This window comes from Chlamydomonas reinhardtii, chromosome 8 (genome assembly GCF_000002595.2).
Source record: "Chlamydomonas reinhardtii strain CC-503 cw92 mt+ chromosome 8, whole genome shotgun sequence".
Taxonomy (NCBI): Eukaryota; Viridiplantae; Chlorophyta; class Chlorophyceae; order Chlamydomonadales; family Chlamydomonadaceae; genus Chlamydomonas; species Chlamydomonas reinhardtii.
Genome location: NC_057011.1, coordinates 1,393,216 through 1,413,894, shown reverse-complemented (window position 1 = coordinate 1,413,894; position 20,679 = coordinate 1,393,216). Strand labels below are relative to the sequence as shown.

The following is a 20,679-nucleotide window of genomic DNA, read 5'->3' as shown; positions in this document are numbered from 1 at the left end:
TGGGGCCAATATGTGATGGCTCGAGACCGTTACAGTGCCCTCCACGGGTGCGACCATTCGTTAGGGCCATTCGTGGCCAGCACGGCTATTATAAGCGAACTTTACAGAAATGGACCCCTCGTCGTCCAAAACCCACCACGCCGCGCCTACTAGTAAGACAGTGCGCACTCTCGGGCATGTGAGCTTACACACGCTTTGTCCGCCGCACACACGGGCGCAGTGTGCGCAAGTGGTTGGCAAAGCGCCTGCCACCGGTAGTCATCCGCCCATCCGGCCAACCGTCAAGTTAAGCAACTGGGGCACCTGGCAACCCGAAGGCCCCAACACGCAACCCCTGCCATGGGTTCGTTCAAAATTAATAGCAATGGGTCGGTTCTGCAGGCGTGCGGCCCTCCCGCGACCAGTCGCCCGGTGGGCGCCCTTGGCTCGACAGGAAGTCCATAGCAGCGCCCGTCCGTCAGGGCCGGCACAACGCCGTTCTCCTATCAAGCCCCACGTCGACCCACTATCTGCTTTATTGCTTCCAAACAGTTCATATGTATGCAATGCTGATCGTCATCTGTGCAGTGTTCCCGACCGGTGTGACTGTGACCGGGTCGCTGGGTACCCGCGTGGTGTGCACGCGGCCGGGAGCTCTCCGCCTCGCCCGCCTCAGCACCCCGTCCTCCTCCATGCCATCCGCCATCTCCTCGGGCTGCTGCTACCCGGGCTGCTGCCGAGGCGCCATGCTGCGCCAGGTCCTGACGCCGTGCTGCTCCTCCCGCCGCCGCTGCTGACGGCAGCCCAGGGCAGGCAGCGTGGGCATGCCGCCCCGTCTCTGCCTGCCCTGCACCGCAGCCTCCTCCTCCTCCTCCTCCTCCTCCTCCTCCTCCAGAGCTCTGCCTCCTGTGCTGCAGCTGCTCATGCACGTCCGCGCACACGCCACGCCCAGTTCCTCAGCCCAGCTCCTCAGCCCACCCACCAGGCCGCCGCCGGCCTGTCGTCCTGTCAAACGTCCATCTCCGTGGCCATGCCGTAGCGGTCGCTGTCGTCGTCTGTGTCGTCCTGGTTGTAGCGGTCGTACTTGGACGAGGTGTCCGTGGCCTGGGGGCGGGTGGTAGGCGCTTGTAAAGAAAGGGAAACAACCAGCGCGCGCCCGCCCATTGCTTACTCTCAACACCAGACCCTCCTCCCGTCGTCCACACCAGACCCTCGTCTCCTCCACCTCAGCAACCCGTGACCCCTCCTTCCGTCCCCAGCCCCTCCTCCCCTACTCCACGCCCACCTCGTCCGCCGCCTGCTTGCTGACAGCGCGGCAGCCAAAATACAGGATGCGCTTCATCTTCTTGTTGTAAAAGAAGTAGTGGAAGGACCAAATGCTGGCCTCATCGCCTGCGGTGGTCGTGGAGCAGCGAGGACGTGAGCGCGCTACTCGTACTGCACACGCATAAGTGCAGTGCGGACACGATGCGAGCAGTAGTGATTCCCCGCGCGCGGTTATTGGGGTGCAGGCCTTCAGAGGCGAAATGCATCACGGGCATTGGATTTGTGCAGGGCCATAGCTTGTTTGCTGCCGAAGCCCCATCACTCCCCCCAGCCTCTCTTCCTGCAGCATTGCTGACGCGCTTGGTTTCCTTCCGCCTGAGCGGACGACCCGCCCCGGCCCACAGCACAGGATAGGAGCTGGCGGCTTTGGTGAGCATCCCCAACCAGCAAGGCTGCCGCCCCTGTCCCGTACTCGAGTTTCCCTTCCTCCTCCCGCACGCATCCAGCCCTCCGGGGGAAAACCCAGTTGCGACAGCCACCGGTACCCAACGCTGTACCACGGTACCCGACGGCACCCACCGAAGGGGTCTGTCTCCAGGTCCGATTTGTAGCTGTACACGTCACACTCCTTGAGGAAAATGGCCTGGAGGCAAGAGGCAATGTGGGCGTTTAACAGGGTATGCAAAGGCCGCTGGGGAGGTATGCAAGTGCTGGAGACGGGATGTCGTGCGGCAGCGCTAGGCAGGCCATTCCACGCTGCAGCCAGATGGACGCGGACCCAGCCAGGCAAGAGCCACATGCCACCGAGGCCGCTCCGCAAACCCACCCCTGAGCCCCATGGGACGGCTACCCCATACGCGCGGCCTGCTGCCCTGCCTGCTGCCAGCCGTCACAGCGACATGCATGACCACGGCGGCCGTGAGGAGAGGCCACCATCTCATCCACTGTCCCAACCACTTTCGGAAGGGCGCCGTGCAGCGAACGCTCCCACATACGCTATGCGCCCAAGCGCGTACTCCTTGCCGCCGGAGACCCCAGGTCGGCGTTGGGCGCTGCACCGAACTAGCCGGTGGCTCAGCGGAGATTGGGGCTCACTGCGGAGCAGCGGGCACCGCAGTACTCCCCCTCTTTCCATCTATGCTACCCTATCTCCTTACTGGGGCTTGGGGTTTGCTCCCCCTGACCCCCGAACTTCCTGCCATCCGCCCAGATGCCAAACAGGAGACATGCCTCAAGGCTGCAGCTACGGCACTGGCGCACCTCGTCTACGGAGCTCCAGAGGCACTCCAGGAAGGGGCTCTCGCCCAACCCGGGCGTCTTGGCCCACACCTGGACCAAAACACAGGAGCATTGCGAGGCACCCGGACATGTGAGCTTTAGCGGCAGCTGTGTAGGTGACAGGGCTGTGTGGGCCGTACGGCGTGCGGTCTGTGCCGCGGCAGTCTTGCGTCGGCTGCCTGTCGGCTTCCGTGGCGTGCAGAACGTGTGTGCGTGAGCCCAGTTGCCCACCCGCGACTCCCGGGCTTTGTCGTGAATGCCGCAGGACCGTGCAGTCCCTTGCCATGCATCACTGCACACCATCGCAGCTCCCTTCCCGGCACATTTGTCTCCCAGGGTCACACACAGCCCGGGGCTGCCCGCACCTTGGACACCTCTAGCAAGTGGCTGTCAATCGCCTCCTCCGCCTTGCTGACTGTCTCCTCCTTTTGGAAATGGTGCGCGCGGAGGAGGCTGAAGTCGTGGTCCGGGTAGATATGGTTCATGGTCAGGATCAGGTAGATCAGGGTTTTGCGGCTGCATGGGGGCCGGGGAGGTTAGGCGACCGTCAGAGCCGAGGGTGTTGTTTAAGGTATGTGGTGCCCACACAGCTGGCGAGCGTTTCGCAGAGCACGCTTCGCCGCGCACGGCCCGCGCGGCTTGAAGCAGGGCTGCTCAATTGGCGACCCCATGCGCATTACAGAAGCGCTCTTGCGCAGCGCTCACATACCTGGACGACTCCGCAAGCGGCCCGACAGGCGACGCCGAGAGCTCCAGCGGCGAGCTGCCGGTTTGCACCTCAGCGTCCAGAGACTTGGATAGTTTCTTATCCAGCCCCGCCAGTTTGCCTGCTCAAGGCGAATCCCCTGTTATCCAGCGAATTGGGAAGCCACATTTCGGGCGCTTCGTGCACGTGAGGTGCCGATACTTACAGGAGTAGGCCTCCAGGTCACCCATAAGGACATACTCGCCCACATCCACGCTCTTCAGGAAGGCGTTCAGGCTGCGGCACGCGAAGAGGGCCACCCGGCTCAGCCAGTGCACCACAAGACGCAGCCAATTGCGCGAATGTGTACCGTTGAAGCGGGGGGATGTCCAGGTATTTCATGCTGGCCGAAGAGGCACCAGGGAAGAGCGCAGAAGAAAGGAATTGTCCCTAGGGTCTAGTGGTCCACTTCGCTAAACAAAGCCCAGCGTTCACAGCCGTATCTGGAACGAGTCAGCTGGGCCAAAGGCGAGTAGCACACGAAGCATATTAATTAGGGCGGTCGGAGTTGTGGAAGCTGGGTCGGGTGAGGAGTAAGGGCAGGCACAGCTGAATTCTGTATGCATATGGCTAATTGAATGAGTTGCAAACTGCAGCGCCTTAGTGGAGGAAATTCGGTCCTCAGATGCGCATGCAAAGGCCTGGCTGATTCAAGCTTCACGCGGAGTAAGAGCTGCCGCAGTCAGAGTGCATTCAGAGGGCTACAATACATGCTAAAGTACCCAATATGGTGAGGCGCGACCGCGCCACCCGCCACACGTTCTAGGGTTTGCAGAACACGCATGTAGCATCCCAGCTCGCATGGCTGGAACCAAGGCTGGAACCGTGAGTACCGCTAGCGTTACCCAGCGATGTCACCAACCACCAATTCCATGGGTTTCATTGCCATGCAAAGGTCTGGGAACTGGCTTCAGCCCATCAGCCGCTCCACTTGAAAGCACATGCACGTCTGGACACCCGCAAGTCTGCTGGTGCTCCGATCCTGACCACTTTTAATCGCCTGCCGCGGCGCCCTTGGCCCTCGGGGCCTGGTCGCAATGCTTTTCTGTAATCGAGACACTGTGACTGTGTATATGCAGGTCCTCGAGCGCACGGTGCAGCAGCTGGCTGGTGGGAGGCCCAAGGAGGAGGTCATTGTCGGCTGGAGCAACGCCGACACTGGCCACGGAGGTTGCGTCAGCAGGTCAGGCAGAGGTCCAAACCGGGCGCTGCTGCGCCTGCTGGTGGACAAGCACGCGCACCTGGTGGTGTACGTGGACGAGTACTACACCAGCCAGGTACGCATGTGCTCATAAGGACTCGGCAGGGGCCGTTATCGACGTGCGTTGCGGAACTAATGCGTGCCGTGAAAGGGCGCAAGCACTAAGCGGCATATGAAACGTGTGAATGCAGGTGTGCGCAAAGTGTGGACAGCGCTGCCTGCAAGTGGTGATTCCGTTTGGTGGCTCGTGTGCCCGCGATGTCCAAGTGTGCCAACACTGCGGAACTGTGTGGGTAAGTCTGGCACAGGTTCAGTCCAATTCGGGGGTCAGGTATCAGATATCAGACAGGCTCAGGTGCCGTCCGGTTGAATGTTGAACTGCAGGGCCGCGAGGCAAATTCTGCGACGAATATGCGGCACGCGCTGATGGAGATGCTGCTTGGCAGAGCGCGGCCTGCGGCCCTGCGCCGCGGTGGTGGTGGCGGCAGCCATGGTGGTGGTGGAGGGCCTGGCCCCACCAGCAGCAGCAGCGGCAGCAGCAGCAGCAGCAGCGGCGGCGGCAGCAGCAGCGGCACAGGGCCTGGCGGCAGCGGCCCTGGGCCCAGCAGTTGCGGCGTGCGTGTGCGTAGCGGAGGGGGCGAGCAAGGCCACGTGGAGGAGTAGAGCGCGGCGCCGCCCAAGAAGCGGCGCCGGCGCGCAGGTTGAGGCCGGCCGGTGTCTAGTTAGGGTCTTTGCTGCCGAGCATTGCACAGCACAGTATGTGGTAGGCCGCACGCAGCAGTGAGGAGTGTTGTGGGTAGAGGAGTTCCTGCTGTTTGGTTGATTGCTGGCTGTGCCGTTGCTTGAAAGCGGGACGTGGCTGGACACAGTATGGCGGGCCGTGCCTTTGCGAACCGACCCCGGCTATGTCCGGGAGATGAGGTAGACGCTTGCGGCCTCAGACTGGATACGTGGCTCAGCCCAATTTCCCCATGCGAGGGAAGATATCTTGTCTGTAATTACGACACAAGGGCACATGACGCTTCCTGGCCCAGGTGCTCCCAGCTTGCATTCGTTGCATGAGGCGGCATGAGGGACCTGCCTGGACCTGCTGACGCGGTCCACGATCTAGGACTAGGATCTCGACGAGGAATCGCCGATGCTTTGATGAAACGAATGCCGCTTGACTACCATAGGTATCCAGCAGGATAACACATATGTGGTGAGGAGCATAGGGTAGCGTAACCGGCACACGGTAGCAAACCGCCGGGCGCTGGTATGCAGGATGTTTGCTAGCCTTCCCAGAATGTCTGCCAGCACCATTGCACCAGGAGCTATTGGTCTTCCTCTTGACCCAGACCCGACATACCGGTAGTGACACATCGCAGCCGAGGCTATCGGGAAGTGCCCACCGCCGCACCGCGGGTGTGCCTAGGTGTCTAGGGGCGACCCCTACTTGGTGCCGCGACCGCATCCGAAGGGATGCATTACAGCTCTCCCAGTCGAGTTCTGGGAGTGGCCCCCCGGCACACATGTTACGCCGCGACACAATCTTGGCCGCATCCTCCCTCGAAATCCTGACATCCTCCTGGCACGACTGACTGCACGGACTCAGCAAGCGCAAGCACTCTGATCGACGCTTATACTGTATTAGCGGTGTCATTTTACAAAGTAATTGCTCAGATTGTCGCAGGATACACCAGGAAGCTGGCCGCGGGTATGACCAGGGGCGAATCAGTAACGGCAGCAACTGTCGCCGGACCGAACCGGTCGCCCGCCGCACCACGCAAACTTCGTTCAACTTTTCGATCATGGCGATCTTGCAGGTCTCCATGTATGATGTACAGCGCCAGGCGACGCAAATGAGCGCGCGACTCCGGAGTCACGGCAAGCGCCCAAAGTCGTACCGCGTTATTGACGCTGATAGTGTCAGCCTATAAATGACAAGTTAAAGCTTGAGATCTGGTAGCAGCTGATGCATTGACATGAGTTGCGTGAAATGCGCCCCCCATCGGAGTAGGCGGGCGCTAGGTGACCGATGGCGCGGTCTATCTCTCGCGCCTGGCCTGGCGCAATTCATCAAACTATCAACACTGTATGTGCACCCCTGACACGTTGGGGTTGCTCGTTACTCAATTAGACGCGTTCTTCAAGGAGAACTACCATCTCCGGTCCACGCGAGTAGTCTGAACTTGCACAGTCCTTATTACGGGTATCACACATCTGCACAAGTAGCATAACTCAGCTCGGCTTTTCAATACACTGCTTGTTGAGTAAACCCAGTAGCGGCCCGCCCATTGCTGCTTCAACACGTTTTGGAGCACTCAGCGGCCTGTACCAGGGAAGATATTCACGATGTATCAAAATGAACATCCGCAAGACTTCTGATTTAGTCTTTCAGACGCGAGGGGTCACCCGCCCCTGTTAATCATCAATCGGGGGAAGCAATGCAGGTGCGTACATGATGCTGTTATGCGCTCTGACAAGCAGAGAGTGAATTTGTCGCACAACTTCATCGCAGCTCAATTGCGTCGACTAACACCTGCGCCACGGCGCCGCATATTGTCACCTGAGCAATCCCATTCGGTTTACATGTCATTGGCTTATCGGTGCTAGTTGTTGTGGCTGCGCCCAACCGCCTGCCAAGTGGCGGTCCGGCACGCGGCAGCTTCACGCACCTCCTTCAACCCCCCTCGCGCCCCTTCCGCACTGACAAGTGAGCATGCCCTTTTCCCGTGATCACCAGGAATCGCACCCGCATCCCTTTTCGGGAGCCAGCACATGCAGCAGCCAACGGTGCGGGTGTGATGGGCAGTGTGCGCAGCAGCCTGAGTGCTGCTGCAGCCTCGGAGGCCCGAGCGCTGGAGGCTCGTCGGAGCCTATCTGCTCGGGCAGCGGCCGGAGCCTTGCCAGCAGCCAAGTTAGCTCCGCACCCCAAGCCATGCCAGAAGCTCCACCAGCCCAGGGGCATCAGCAGCAGCATCAAGAGAAATGCGGTGTGTACGGCATGCATGGGGACCGCCGGAGGCAGGGTGCCGCGGCGTCCCGCGCTGGCGCGCACGCCACGGCAGCTCCGGGTTTGTCGGCGGCGGCGGAGCCACAAGGTACCGGCTGTCAGGACCGGCGGCAGCTGCAGCAGCACCAGCACCAGCAGCATCTACAGGGCCAGCAACACCGGCAAGAGCAGCGGCAGCGGCAGCGCCAGCACTTGCGAACATCGGCTAGAAGCTCGGGCGTAGGCGCGAGCCGGCTGCGGGCGAATCTGCTGCGGCCAAGCCACGGCGCCCTGTTGCTTGTAGTGCTGCTGCTCCTGTCGCTGATGCTTGGCGGCGGGTGGCCAGGGACAGGCGGTGGAGTGAGGCTCGTGGCGGCGGCTGTTACGGCAGCAGCAGCAGGGGACATTGTCCTGGCGCCGCCGCCTTTTGAGGACTACGCGCCGCCGCCACAGACGGACTTTCCGCCCTCGCCACCGACGCTGCCACCGTCACCGCCCTCGCCACCGCCATTGCCACCACGGCCGCCGGCGCCGCCGCCAACGGCTCCCATAGAGGCGCCGCCACCAGTGGACGAGCCGCCCATGGCGCCACACCCGCCGCCAAGCCCGCCTCCGTCGCCACCTAAGCCGCCGCGGTCACCGAAGCCGCCTCCGCGGCCCCCGTCGCCGCCGCCATCGCCTCCATCCCCACCCCGGCCGCCCAAGCCGCCGCGGCCGCCGAAGCCCGCGCCTTCGCCTCCGTCGCCCAGGCCGCCGCATCCTTCGCCGCCTGTGCCTTCACGCGCGTTCCGTCAAGCACCTCCCAGCCCGCAGCCGCCGAAGCCGCCAAAGCCGCCGCGGCGGCCACGGCCGCCGCCGCCGCACCCGCCTAGCCCGCAGCCACCGGTTCCGCCGATGCCGCCGCACCCTCCCAGCCCACTGCCGCCCAGTCCTGCGCCGCCGCCGCACCCGCCCAGCCCCATACCTCCCAGCCCGGCGCCGCCCATCCCACCTGCGCCACCCAGCCCCGCGCCGCCCTCACCGGCGCCGCCTAGCCCCGAGCCCCCCAGTCCGAAGCCGCCGGTTCCACCCATGCCCCCGAGCCCCGCGCCGCCCAGCCCCGAGCCTCCCAGCCCGCCACTGCCACCTAGCCCAACGCCCCCAAGCCCTCAACCGCCAAGCCCGGAGCCGCCCAGCCCAGAGCCTCCCAGCCCGCCACTGCCACCTAGCCCAACGCCCCCAAGCCCTCAACCGCCAAGCCCGGAGCCGCCAAGCCCAGAGCCGCCGAGTCCGGAGCCTCCCAGCCCACCGGCACCTCCCAGCCCAGTCCCGCCCAGCCCCTCGCCACTGGTGCCTTCTGCGCCGCCGCCAGCGCCGCCATCTCCCTACCCGCCAACACCGCCACCGGCTTACCCTCCGCCTTATCCACCTTCGCCTGCGCCGCCGCCCTCCCCGTACCCACCGTCGCCTGCGCCGCCCAGCCCGGCCCCGGCCTACCCGCCTAGCCCGGCGCCGCCGTCGCCTGCGCCGCCAAGCCCGGCCCCGGCCTACCCGCCCAGCCCGGCGCCGCCGTCTCCTGCGCCGCCCAGCCGGGCCCCGGCCTACCCGCCTAGCCCTGCGCCGCCGTCTCCTGCTCCGCCCAGCCCGGCCCCGGCCTACCCGCCTAGCCCGGCGCCTCCATCGCCTGCGCCGCCCAGCCCGGCCCCGGCCTACCCGCCCAGCCCGGCGCCGCCGTCTCCTGCGCCGCCCAGCCCGGCCCCGGCTTACCCGCCTAGCCCTGCGCCGCCGTCTCCTGCTCCGCCCAGCCCGGCCCCGGCCTACCCGCCCAGCCCTGCGCCGCCGTCTCCTGCGCCGCCCAGCCCGGCCCCGGCCTACCCGCCTAGCCCGGCGCCTCCATCGCCTGCGCCGCCCAGCCCGGCCCCGGCCTACCCGCCCAGCCCTGCGCCGCCGTCTCCTGCGCCGCCCAGCCCGGCCCCGGCCTACCCGCCTAGCCCGGCGCCTCCATCGCCTGCGCCGCCCAGCCCGGCCCCGGCCTACCCGCCCAGCCCTGCTCCTCCATCGCCTGCGCCGCCCAGCCCGGCTCCGGCCTACCCGCCCAGCCCTGCTCCTCCATCGCCTGCGCCTCCCAGCCCGGCTCCGGCCTACCCGCCCAGCCCTGCTCCTCCATCTCCTGCGCCGCCCAGCCCGGCCCCGGCCTACCCGCCCAGCCCTGCTCCTCCATCGCCTGCGCCGCCCAGCCCGGCTCCGGCCTACCCGCCCAGCCCTGCTCCTCCATCGCCTGCGCCTCCCAGCCCGGCTCCGGCCTACCCGCCCAGCCCTGCTCCTCCATCGCCTGCTCCGCCCAGCCCGGCCCCGGCCTACCCTCCTAGCCCGGCGCCGCCGTCGCCTGCGCCGCCCAGCCCGGCTCCGGCCTACCCGCCCAGCCCTGCTCCTCCATCGCCTGCGCCTCCCAGCCCGGCTCCGGCCTACCCGCCCAGCCCTGCTCCTCCATCTCCTGCGCCGCCCAGCCCGGCCCCGGCCTACCCTCCCAGCCCTGCTCCTCCATCTCCTGCGCCGCCCAGCCCGGCTCCGGCCTACCCGCCCAGCCCTGCTCCTCCATCGCCTGCGCCTCCCAGCCCGGCTCCGGCCTACCCGCCCAGCCCTGCTCCTCCATCGCCTGCTCCGCCCAGCCCGGCTCCGGCCTACCCGCCCAGCCCTGCTCCTCCATCGCCTGCGCCGCCCAGCCCGGCCCCGGCCTACCCGCCCAGCCCTGCTCCTCCATCGCCTGCGCCGCCCAGCCCGGCTCCGGCCTACCCGCCCAGCCCTGCTCCTCCATCGCCTGCGCCTCCCAGCCCGGCCCCGGCCTACCCGCCCAGCCCTGCTCCTCCATCGCCTGCGCCGCCCAGCCCGGCTCCGGCCTACCCGCCCAGCCCTGCTCCTCCATCGCCTGCGCCGCCCAGCCCGGCTCCGGCCTACCCTCCTAGCCCTGCTCCTCCATCGCCTGCGCCGCCCAGCCCGGCCCCGGCCTACCCGCCCAACCCTGCTCCTCCATCGCCTCTGCCTCCCAGCCCGGCTCCGGCCTACCCGCCCAGCCCTGCTCCTCCATCGCCTGCGCCTCCCAGCCCGGCCCCGGCCTACCCGCCCAGCCCGGCGCCGCCATCTCCTGCACCGCCCAGCCCGGCTCCGGCCTACCCGCCCAGCCCGGCGCCGCCGTCTCCTGCTCCGCCCAGCCCGGCCCCGGCCTACCCGCCCAGCCCTCCTCCTCCGTCGCCTGCGCCTCCCAGCCCGGCCCCGGCCTATCCGCCCAGCCCTGCTCCTCCGTCTCCTGCGCCTCCCAGCCCGGCTCCGGCCTACCCGCCCAGCCCTGCTCCTCCATCACCTGCGCCTCCCAGCCCGGCTCCGGCCTACCCGCCCAGCCCTGCGCCGCCGTCTCCTGCGCCGCCCAGCCCGGCCCCGGCCTACCCTCCTAGCCCGGCGCCGCCGTCTCCTGCGCCGCCCAGCCCGGCTCCGGCCTACCCGCCCAGCCCTGCTCCTCCATCGCCTGCGCCTCCCAGCCCGGCCCCGGCCTACCCGCCCAGCCCTGCGCCGCCGTCTCCTGCGCCGCCCAGCCCGGCCCCGGCCTACCCGCCTAGCCCTGCGCCGCCGTCCCCTGCGCCTCCCAGCCCGGCTCCGGCCTACCCGCCCAGCCCTGCCCCTCCATCGCCTGCGCCGCCCAGCCCGGCCCCGGCCTACCCGCCCAGCCCTGCGCCGCCGTCTCCTGCGCCTCCCAGCCCGGCCCCGGCCTACCCGCCCAGCCCTGCCCCTCCATCGCCTGCGCCGCCCAGCCCGGCCCCTGCGTACCCGCCCAGCCCTGCGCCGCCGTCTCCTGCTCCGCCCAGCCCTGCCCCGGCCTACCCGCCCAGCCCTGCTCCTCCATCGCCTGCGCCTCCCAGCCCGGCCCCGGCCTACCCGCCCAGCCCTGCGCCGCCGTTGCCTGAGCCACCTAGCCCAACGCCACCCAGCCCCGCCCCGCCCAGCCCAGCGCCGCCCAGTCCGCAGCCGCCTAGCCCGGAACCACCAAGCCCGGAGCCGCCCTCGCCACCTCCGCCACCCCCGTGGTGGGCTGGCATGTCGCCTCCTCCTCCTCCACCTCCCCCGCCTAGCGACACGCCCCTCACACCGCCCGCTCCGCCCTCGCCGCCTGGTGCGCCTCCGCCACCGCCCTCGCCTCCTCCGCCGCCTCCGCCGCCGCCGCAGACACCGCTGGCCTCCTCTCCTCCACCTCCGCCCGTTACTCAGCTGAGCCCTCCTCCGCGGATGCCAGTTGACCCCAGCCCGCCGCCGTCGCCGACTCGGTCGGTCATGGAGACACGAACCGTGCGGACTCGTTTCCCCGTGGAAGGCCAGGTTGTTCTCGGGGACGTGGACACGCGGCTGTCATTCCTGACTTCAGTACAGGTACGGCAAAAGTGCGACAAATGACAAAAAGTGCGACCAAAGGACAAAAGCAAGTGGCCCACGACGCCATACGGCATTCGAGCTTCGCAGCCGACAACCTGGGGCTGAACTTGTTTAAGGCTTGGTCAGGTTTGATAGGCATAGACTATGAGTCGCATAGACTATGAGTATGACGGTCTCAGGAGTACGCATCTCTACCAAGGAATTTACTGTCTCCTCATCCGCCGCCGCTGCACCTTTCGGACCCTCGCAGGGCATCATTGCCAAAGCCGCTGGCGTGGACGCATCCGACGTCATCGTCACGGGCGCGTACCCAGGTTCCGTGGTGGTGGAGGCACGTGTCACCTTCAACCCCTTCTTCACCAGCGCCGCCGACGTCGACGCCGGCCTCGCGGCCCTCTCCGCCGACCCATCGGCCTTCTTTGACAGCAACTTCCTCCAGCGCTTTGCGATTGATACCAGTAGCGTGGAGGTCATCGTGATGGCGCCGCCGCCGCCGCCGGACGCGCCGCCGCCGCCGGCTGCGCCGCCGGTGCCGCCGGCGCTGCCGCCACCGCCCCCACCCCGGCCGCGGCGCGTGCGTCGCCAGCAGCCCCCGTCGCCGTCGATTCCAGGCATTCCTCAGGACCCGCCGCAGTCGCCTGTGGCGCTGCCGCCGTCGCCGCGGCCTCCTGCTTCTCCGCCCCCGTCGCCTCCGTCTCCGCGGCCTCCGTCGCCGCCCTTCCCGCCGCTGCCGCCCTCCATCGCGCGCATGCTGCAGCTCAACCTCTCCATGCCATACGACCAGCTCAGGGACCGGACCGTGCGCGAGGCTTTCAGCTGGGACATGCGCCTAGCCGCCGCCGCTTTTTTCGGCCTCGAGCCGCAGCAGGCGGTGGTGGTGGCTCTGCTGCCGCTGCCCAACACTTCGCTCCCCTACACCACGCGTGTCAACGTGCTGTTGTTCTTCACCCAGTCAACGCTGGATCCCGCGACGGTCAACGCCGCATTCGCCCGTGCCGCGGCAAGCCCCATGTCCATTGTAGATCCAGTCAAATCCAAGTACGGCATCACTGCGGCTCAGGCGTACGAGCTGGCCCAGTTCAACTACCCGCCGCCGCCGCCCGAACCTCCGGAGCCGCCCAGCCCGCCGCCACCTGCGCCGCCACCCTCGCCGGAGCCACCGTTCCCACCGGAGCTGCCTGGTCCAAACGCGCCGCCGTCACCGCCGCCGCTGCCCTCGCCACCGCGCTCACCGCGCTCGCCGCGCCCGCCCCGGCCGCCGTCACCGCCCCCGCGCCCGCCGCGCCCGCCGTCGCCTGCGCCAACGCCGCCGCCACCCCCGCCCTCGCCTCCACGTCTGCCTCCTCCCTCGCCTCGGCCTCCCAGCCCGCCTCCGGACCCGCCTGCTGCGCCGCCGCCGCCTCCGCCGCCGCCGCCCCCGCCGCCGCCAAGCCCGGTCCCGCCGTCGCCTCCGCCGCTGGCGCCCAACAGCAACCCGCTGCCGCCATCGCCGCCTCCTTCGCCGCCCCCGGCGCCCCTGCCGCCCAGCCCGCCGCCGCTGCCGCCGCAGCCACCGGGTGTGGTCCCTCGCTACCTGGCAATCGACTTCAACACATCCCTCGCCGGCATTGCGACCTCGGACTTCAGCTATGAATCCACCGCCTTTGGCACGGGCGTCCGCACGGCACTGGGCAAGGCATGGCGCCTCGACATTCGGCGCATCGAGCAGATTGCTGTTTACCGGCTGCCGGTCACCGTACCTTCCCTGGATCCGGGGGCAGCAGAGCCGTACGTCGTACGGATGAACGTGCTCGTCCAGTTTACGGGCATTTCGGAAAACTTCGCCAACAGCCGTGTGAACGACTTTGTGGATGAGCCGATGCCGTACTTCACGGAAGGCTTCGTTAGCACGTGGCGCATCACGAGCATCACAGCAGCACGTGTGGCGACCACCGCGTATCGTGTGCCGCCACCCCCGCCTCCACCCCCCTCGCCACCCGCGCCTCCGACGCCGCCCTCTCCGCCGCCGCTCCCTCCACACCCGCCTCCTCCTCCTCGCCCGCCCCGCCCGCCGCCGCCCAGCCCTCTTCGGCCGCCGCGCCCGCCGCGGCCTCCCACCCCGCCTTCGCCTCCCGCGCCTCCGCTGCTGCCGCCGCCGCCGCCCTCTCCTGGCGTGCCGCCGCCTCCCCAGGAGCCCGCTCCTTCACCCGCCACTCCCTCTCCTCCAACGCCAAAGAGTGACGACTACGACTACCTCTACCCGCCGCCGGGCGGCTTCGACCCAACCGACTCGCCGCCGCCGCCATCGCCGCCGGCATTAGTCAGCCGCTCCGTACAACTGACGTTCGACGTCGTACCGGATCTCATCCTGGGCGACATTGACACACGTGACGATTTTGGATCCATTGTGGCGGCTGCGGTGGCGTCGGCGGCGCGGCTGCCGTCGACGGCGGGCGCCGTCGCAGTGGCGCTAAAGGCCCCGGCCGGCGGCGCGACGGCGCCGCTGGTAGCAGAGGCGTTTGTAACGTTTCGCCCCGGCGGCGACGCGCCGTCGGTTGCTGACGTGGACGCCGGGCTGGCGGCGCTGGCCGCAGACCCCCGTGCCTATTTTGGACCCGACTTCCTGAGCCGGTTCAGTATTACACGCATCAATGGTGTGGATGTTTGGGCGCCGCCGCCGCCGCCGCCGTCGCCGCGGCCGCCACAGCCCAGCCCCCCGCCACTGCCTCGGCCACCCAGCCCGAAGCCGCCAAGCCCGCGGCCGCCACCGCGGCCGCGGCCGCCGCCGCCGCGGCCGCCGTCACCCGCCCCGCCTTCTCCGCCGTCCCCAGCGCCTCCGTCGCCTCCGTCGCCGCGGCCTCCGTCGCCGCCCTTCCCGCCCCTGCCGCCCTCCATCGCGCGCATGCTGCAGCTCAACCTCTCCATGCCATACGACCAGCTCAGGGACCGGACCGTGCGTGAGGCGTTCAGCTGGGACATGCGCCTGGCAGCCGCCGCTTTCTTCGGCCTGGAGCCGCAGCAGGCGGTGGTGGTGGCTTTGCTGCCGCTGCCCAACACCTCGCTCCCCTACACCACGCGCGTCAACGTGCTGCTGTTCTTCACCCAGTCAACGCTGGATCCCGCGTCGGTCAACGCCGAGCTGTCACGTGCCACCGCGGATCCGTTTGGTGTCGTACGGCCGATCGCGGACAAGTACGGCATCACTGCGGCTCAGGCGTACGAGCTGGCACAGTTCAACTTCCCGCCGCCGCCGCCAGACCCTCCGGAGCCGCCCAGCCCGCCGCCGCCCTTGCCACCCTCGCCGGAGCCACCAAGCTATCCGCCCAGCCCGGCGCCGCCATCGCCCGTGCCGCCGGCCTACCCGCCCTCCGTGCCTCCGTCGCCGCCTGTCAGCCCATCGCCGCCGCCGTCGCCTCCTAGCCCGCGCCCGCCCCGGCCGCCCCGGCCGCCACCTCGCCCGCCGCCCCGGCCTCGCCCGCCGTCGCCCGCACCTCACCCGCCCTCGCCTCCACCACCGCCACCTCCATCGCCTGCTCCCTCGCCTCGGCCTCCCAGCCCGCCTCCGGACCCGCCTGCTGCGCCGCCGCCGCCTCCGCCGCCGCCGCCCCCGCCGCCGCCAAGCCCGGTCCCGCCGTCGCCTCCGCCGCTGGCGCCCAACAGCAACCCGCTGCCGCCATCGCCGCCTCCTTCGCCGCCCCCGGCGCCCCTGCCGCCCAGCCCGCCGCCGCTGCCGCCGCAGCCACCGGGTGTGGTCCCACGCTACCTGGCAATCGACTTCAACACCTCCCTCGCCGGCATTGCGACCTCGGACTTCAGCTATGAATCCACCGCCTTTGGCACAGGCGTCCGCACGGCACTGGGCAAGGCATGGCGCCTCGACATTCGGCGCATAGAGCAGATTGCTGTTTACCGGCTACCAGTCACCGTGCCTTCCCTGGATCCGGGGGCAGCAGAGCCGTACGTCGTACGGATGAACGTGCTCGTCCAGTTTACGGGCATTTCGGAAAACTTCGCCAACAGCCGTGTGAACGACTTTGTGGATGAGCCGATGCCGTACTTCACGGAAGGCTTCGTTAGCACGTGGCGGATCACGAGCATCTCGGCAGCACGTTTCCCCGGATCGATATACCGTGTGCCGCCACCCCCTCCTCCACCTCCCTCGCCACCCGCGCCTCCGACGCCGCCCTCTCCGCCGCCGCTCCCTCCACACCCGCCTCCTCCTCCTCGCCCGCCTCGCCCGCCGCCGCCCAGCCCTCCCCGCCCGCCACGCCCGCCGCGGCCTCCCACCCCGCCCTCGCCTCCCGCGCCTCCGCCGCTGCCGCCGCCGCCGCCCTCGCCGCCGCCGCCACCGGTGCCCTCCCCACCTGAGGTCCTCCAACCGCCGTTGATCGAGGAGGAGCCGCCGAGCCCTCCGCCAGGACCGCAACTGCCGCCGCCGGTGCCGTCGCCGCCGCCGCCTTCTGATGAGTACGAGTATGAGTACATCTACCCGCCTTCTGGAGAGGTGTACCTCGGGCCATCGCCGCCGCCACTGCCGCCGCCGCCGCGCAGCCGGCGGCCGCCGCTGCCGCCGCGCGTGCGCAAGCCGCCGCCATCGCCACCGGCGGCGCCGCCGACGCCGCCACCACCGAGCTACCCACCCTCATACCACCCGGCGTACCCGCCCCCAGCCTACACGCCTGCCTACCCACCTCCGGCCTATCCTCCAAGCTACACGCCTGCCTACCCGCCGCCTGTGTACCCGCCTCCCGCATATCCTCCGCCTGCGTACCCTCCCCCGGCCTACCCTCCACCATACCCACCCAGCCCTGCTCCTCCCTACCCGCCCAGCCCTGCTCCTCCCTACCCACCGAGCCCGGCGCCTCCCTACCCGCCCAGCCCTGCTCCTCCCTACCCGCCCAGCCCTGCTCCTCCCTACCCACCCAGCCCTGCTCCTCCCTACCCGCCCAGCCCTGCGCCTCCCTACCCGCCCAGCCCGGCGCCGCCGAGCCCCGAGCCTCCCATGCCCCACCCGCCTTCACCTCCGCCCTCCCCGCGCCCGCCGCGGCCGCCACCGCCCGTGCCTCCATCGCCAATGCCGCCAAGGCCGCCACGGCCCCCGCGGCCGCCGCCCAAGCCGCGCCCGCCGCCACGCCCTCCTCGGCCGCCGCCACCCAGCCCACCCCTGCCGCCCTCGCCGGCGCCCTCCCCCCCGCCCAGCCCCGCTCCTCCGCCGCCGCCGCCACGGGCGCCGCCAGCCGCCCCCGGGACCTACGCGCCGCCGCTTTACCCGCCGTCACCACCGGCGCCGCCAACCTACCCAGTGGCCTCGCCGCCGCCGCCGCCCGCCGCGCCGCCGCAACCGCCCACCTCGCCGCCGGCCACGCCGCCGCCGCCACCCGAGCCGCTGTACCTGTCCGTCGTATTCACGGCAGTGCTGCCGCCGCAGTCGTCCGCCGCCTTTGCGGAGGAGGTACGGCAGGCGCTTGCGTCGCACTTCGGCGTGCCGGTCGACCAGATCCGGATCCTGTCGTACGGCACGACGCCGCTCTCGGCGGCGGCGCCGCCGCCGCCCCCAGCCTCTTCTGTCGCCAGCCGCTCTGCTTCCCTGTCGTTGACCGGCGGCGCCCTGCGTCCCCTCGGCGGCAGCAGCAGCAGCAGCAGCAGCGGCGTCGTGTTCGGCAGTAGCACGACGGGGTCGGCTGTAGCATCGCGCGCCGGCCCGGCGGGCAGCTACGTCACCTCCATCAGCCTCGCGCTCGACCCGTCGGCGGCGGCGCCGCCGGCCGGCGGCGACGTCGCCGACGCCGTTGACGGCTTTGTGGTGGATCCCTTCTCCGCCTTTGATAACGCATTCCTGGATGCATACGCGGTGGAAGATGTGGTGGCGGCGGTGGTGAGCGCCACCGACGTTTTCGTGCCGCCCGCGCCGCCGGGCGTGCCGCCGCCGGCGGCGCCCGCCGTTGAGGAGCCGGCGGCGCCACCGCCGCATGAGGATAACGGGTCGCCGCCACCGGACATGCCGCCGCCGATGCCCGACGCGCCGCCGTCTCCGGCGCCGCCCAGCAGCCCCAGCCCGCCAGTCCCTAGCCCGCCGGCTCCATCGTTGCCGCCGCCACCTTCGACGCCGCCTACCTCACCGCCGCCGCCGTCGCCGCCGATCCCCAGCACCGACCGCGGCAACATCGACCGCACTGCGGTGCCGCCGACCGCGCCGTCGCCGCCGTCGCCGCCGCCGCCGCTGCCTTCCGCTGGCGGCGACCCTGACCTGCAACTAGGCGAGGTCGTGTCGCCGCCGCCGCCGTCGGGATCCGGCATCATCGCTGGCGGCAGCTCGCCGCCGCCTTTCAGTGCCGCGGCGGCGTCGGGTGGCGGCGGCGGCGGCGGCACCAATGTCGGCCCCATAGTGGCGGCCGTGGTGGTGCCGGTGGTGGTGATTGTGCTGCTGGCCGTGGTGGTGTACAAGTGGCAGCGACGCAAGCACATGGACAATGTGAGTGCACTTCCGCCTTTGGGGGATTGGGATTTGGGTTGAGATGGGTTGTTTTTTAACGATGCAGGCAAACTCCCCGTGCATGCCTGGATGTATGCCTGGGTGCTGGGGCACCGCCGCACAGGCTGCCTGGTACTTGCCACATCTGCACTACGGTATTCAGCGCCAATCAATCATCATGCAATCACCAAAGCTCTGCCAGCATCAACAACCTGTCTTTAATTCTCTCGCATGCAGGCGTTTAACTCAATCATGACGCCGCTTGAAGTGGACGACGGGCAGGATGACGGAATGCCGCTGCCGTCGCCGCCGGACACCGCCGCCGCCGGCGGCTACATGACAATCGCCTTTGCGCGCTCCTCGGGCTCCGCCGGCTCTGGCGGCGCCGCCGCCGCTGCCGGCAGCCCGGCAGGCGGCCGCTCCCCTAGCAACCTCAGCGGCGGAGCGCTGCCGCCGGCGCTCGGTAGCGCCGCCTCGGCCCACGGCAGCACCAGCGGCGGCGCCGGCGGCGGCGCCGCCGCCGGCGCGTCGCGCGGCCTGACGCCGAGCGTATCTCGGGTGGTGGTTGTCAACAGCGACCTGCCGTTGGATGACATTATGAAGATTCGGTTCAGTCCGGCGTTTTATGCTGCTAGCGATGCCGCCGAGGGGCCAAACAGCTCTCGGCGCACGACCAGCAACGGCGCTGCCGCCGCCGCCGGACCGTCCTCGACGACGTCAGCTGGCGGCGCCGGCGGCGCCGGCGCAGAGGGCATGCGACCGCAGCAGCGCAGCTCCTTCCTGAGGCGCTGAAGCGCAGCAGTAAACACTGCATTGTTTTGTTGGGGTCATGAAGTTGGTGCCAGCGGCAGCAGGACGCACGCCGCCGCCCCCGCACCTGTGGGCCCTTATACGGTGGGTGCCAGGAGTTTATGAGTTGGTGCGGCCTCGTTCAGTAACGCTGGATGGGATTGTTTGGACCAGAAGCGAGATCATGTTGCTGCCTGTGGCAAATCGAACGAGGAATTATGAGAATAACAAGCACCGTAGCACTGACCGTTCAAACCTGTTAAGCAGGATGTACGCAGCTTTCAATTGATTGGCTGACGTGTGAGAAAGCTGATGAGGTTGCGAGAGCCCATGCCGATTCCATTACCGGTATTTGTGTGGAGGGCTCCTAGCATAGCGTGACGCGCGCGATGCGGCGCGTGGTGAAGCACGCGCGTTTGAACTGCCCGGGTAGGTGTGATCACAGACTGTTGCGGGATGTGCAGACTGTTGCAAGACAGCAGATGACTGGACTGACAGTGACGAAGATGAATGCAGACATGCATGTTGCTTTTGCGATGGATTGTGAACGTGTTGAGACGCATGGGCGGACTTGACTCTTAGTAATACCCCGGGAGCTTAGCTTTGGAGTGAGGGCGGTGGGCGCAAGGATACCGTATACGCGGCGTTACAATTGCTCGCCGAGGTAATCGACTAGGAACGGTAATGGGCACGGCGGCAGGCGAGAGTTTACGGTGTAGGCGCTGCCTCCAAGCCGTAGCCCAGCAATGGCGGGAACCTTAGGCCCGCCGTGCACAACGACTAGAACTGCCATTGATTTGATGAGGTATATTAGGCTAAATTGGTTTCGGTCGGGTTGCACTTCACGTGTGTGTGTGTGCTGAGTTAAACGGAAACGGGGAAACGCGCGACTGGAGTGGGATGGGCTGCGCTAGCACGTGTGTGTGCGTGTGCCGGTGTGCGTGCCAGCAAGAGTGTGCGAACCATTTGGCTGGATGACTGACGCGTATGTTTGAGTTGTTTAGACCGTGTCAGTGTTTTGAACGTCGAGCCCGCCCCCCGAAACGGAGGGTCATTGGGCCTAGCCTTGAATCGCGTTGAATGCTTGACTTAGACACGCACGCGGCCTCACATTGCTTGGGCTCGAAGGTTAGGGTGCGCCGTTGCTGGCTACAGTGTAACGTAAACATGGAAGACCCAACATGCAATCGTCAACATGACCCGTCATTACCGGTAACCCGCCAAGCGCCTGTGGGTCGGCCAACACGAACTACCCATGCTACACGACCACCACAACACGGCCCAGCCAAATGTCAGCAACTTAGGTTGCAGCAAGCATCCTGCGGGCGGCCTGGGGTTCTGGGGTCGCACCGCCAGCGGGGCCCAGGCGGGGCCCACGAAGGCCAAAAAGGATGGTCGTGTGGTTGGAAGCGGGGTTTTAGACATTCATTTGAACAACGAATTGCTTGATAACGCTTCCAGGGCGGACCATGCCAGTGGCATTGCCATACGCGTTTACATAGCAATTAGCAATGTCGAGATACGGTAGGTTGCGCCCCGAGGTGGTGCCGGTTAGGGACCGCCTGTGATACTCACTTGGGTGCCGCCTGCAACACTCA

The 20,679-nt window shown here is 68.3% G+C and overlaps 3 protein-coding genes across 3 annotated transcripts; 2 read left to right on the top strand and 1 right to left on the bottom strand.

Annotated features, from left to right (window-relative positions):
• Positions 1–17: 17 nt before the first annotated feature.
• CHLRE_08g364250v5 (uncharacterized protein) lies at positions 18–3,885 on the bottom strand. Its single transcript, XM_001695980.2, has 8 exons — positions 3,579–3,885; positions 3,435–3,505; positions 3,233–3,350; positions 2,889–3,039; positions 2,506–2,574; positions 1,825–1,888; positions 1,265–1,371; positions 18–1,083 (listed from the first exon to the last, which is right to left on the bottom strand). The coding sequence occupies exons 1-8, from the start codon at positions 3,608–3,610 to the stop codon at positions 988–990; spliced, it is 708 nt and encodes a 235-aa protein (XP_001696032.2). The 5' UTR covers positions 3,611–3,885; the 3' UTR covers positions 18–987.
• A 110-nt stretch (positions 3,886–3,995) lies between these two features.
• Positions 3,996–5,479, top strand: CHLRE_08g364200v5 (uncharacterized protein). The gene is made up of 4 exons (XM_043064880.1): positions 3,996–4,093; positions 4,348–4,545; positions 4,661–4,762; positions 4,854–5,479. The coding sequence occupies exons 1-4, from the start codon at positions 4,070–4,072 to the stop codon at positions 5,130–5,132; spliced, it is 603 nt and encodes a 200-aa protein (XP_042921881.1). The 5' UTR covers positions 3,996–4,069; the 3' UTR covers positions 5,133–5,479.
• A 916-nt stretch (positions 5,480–6,395) lies between these two features.
• On the top strand, positions 6,396–20,253 carry CHLRE_08g364151v5 (uncharacterized protein). The gene is made up of 4 exons (XM_043064879.1): positions 6,396–6,901; positions 7,195–11,838; positions 12,092–18,292; positions 18,530–20,253. Exons 2-4 carry the CDS (start codon positions 7,390–7,392, stop codon positions 19,082–19,084), a joined length of 11,205 nt encoding a protein of 3,734 aa, XP_042921880.1. The 5' UTR covers positions 6,396–6,901; positions 7,195–7,389; the 3' UTR covers positions 19,085–20,253.
• Positions 20,254–20,679: the final 426 nt, after the last annotated feature.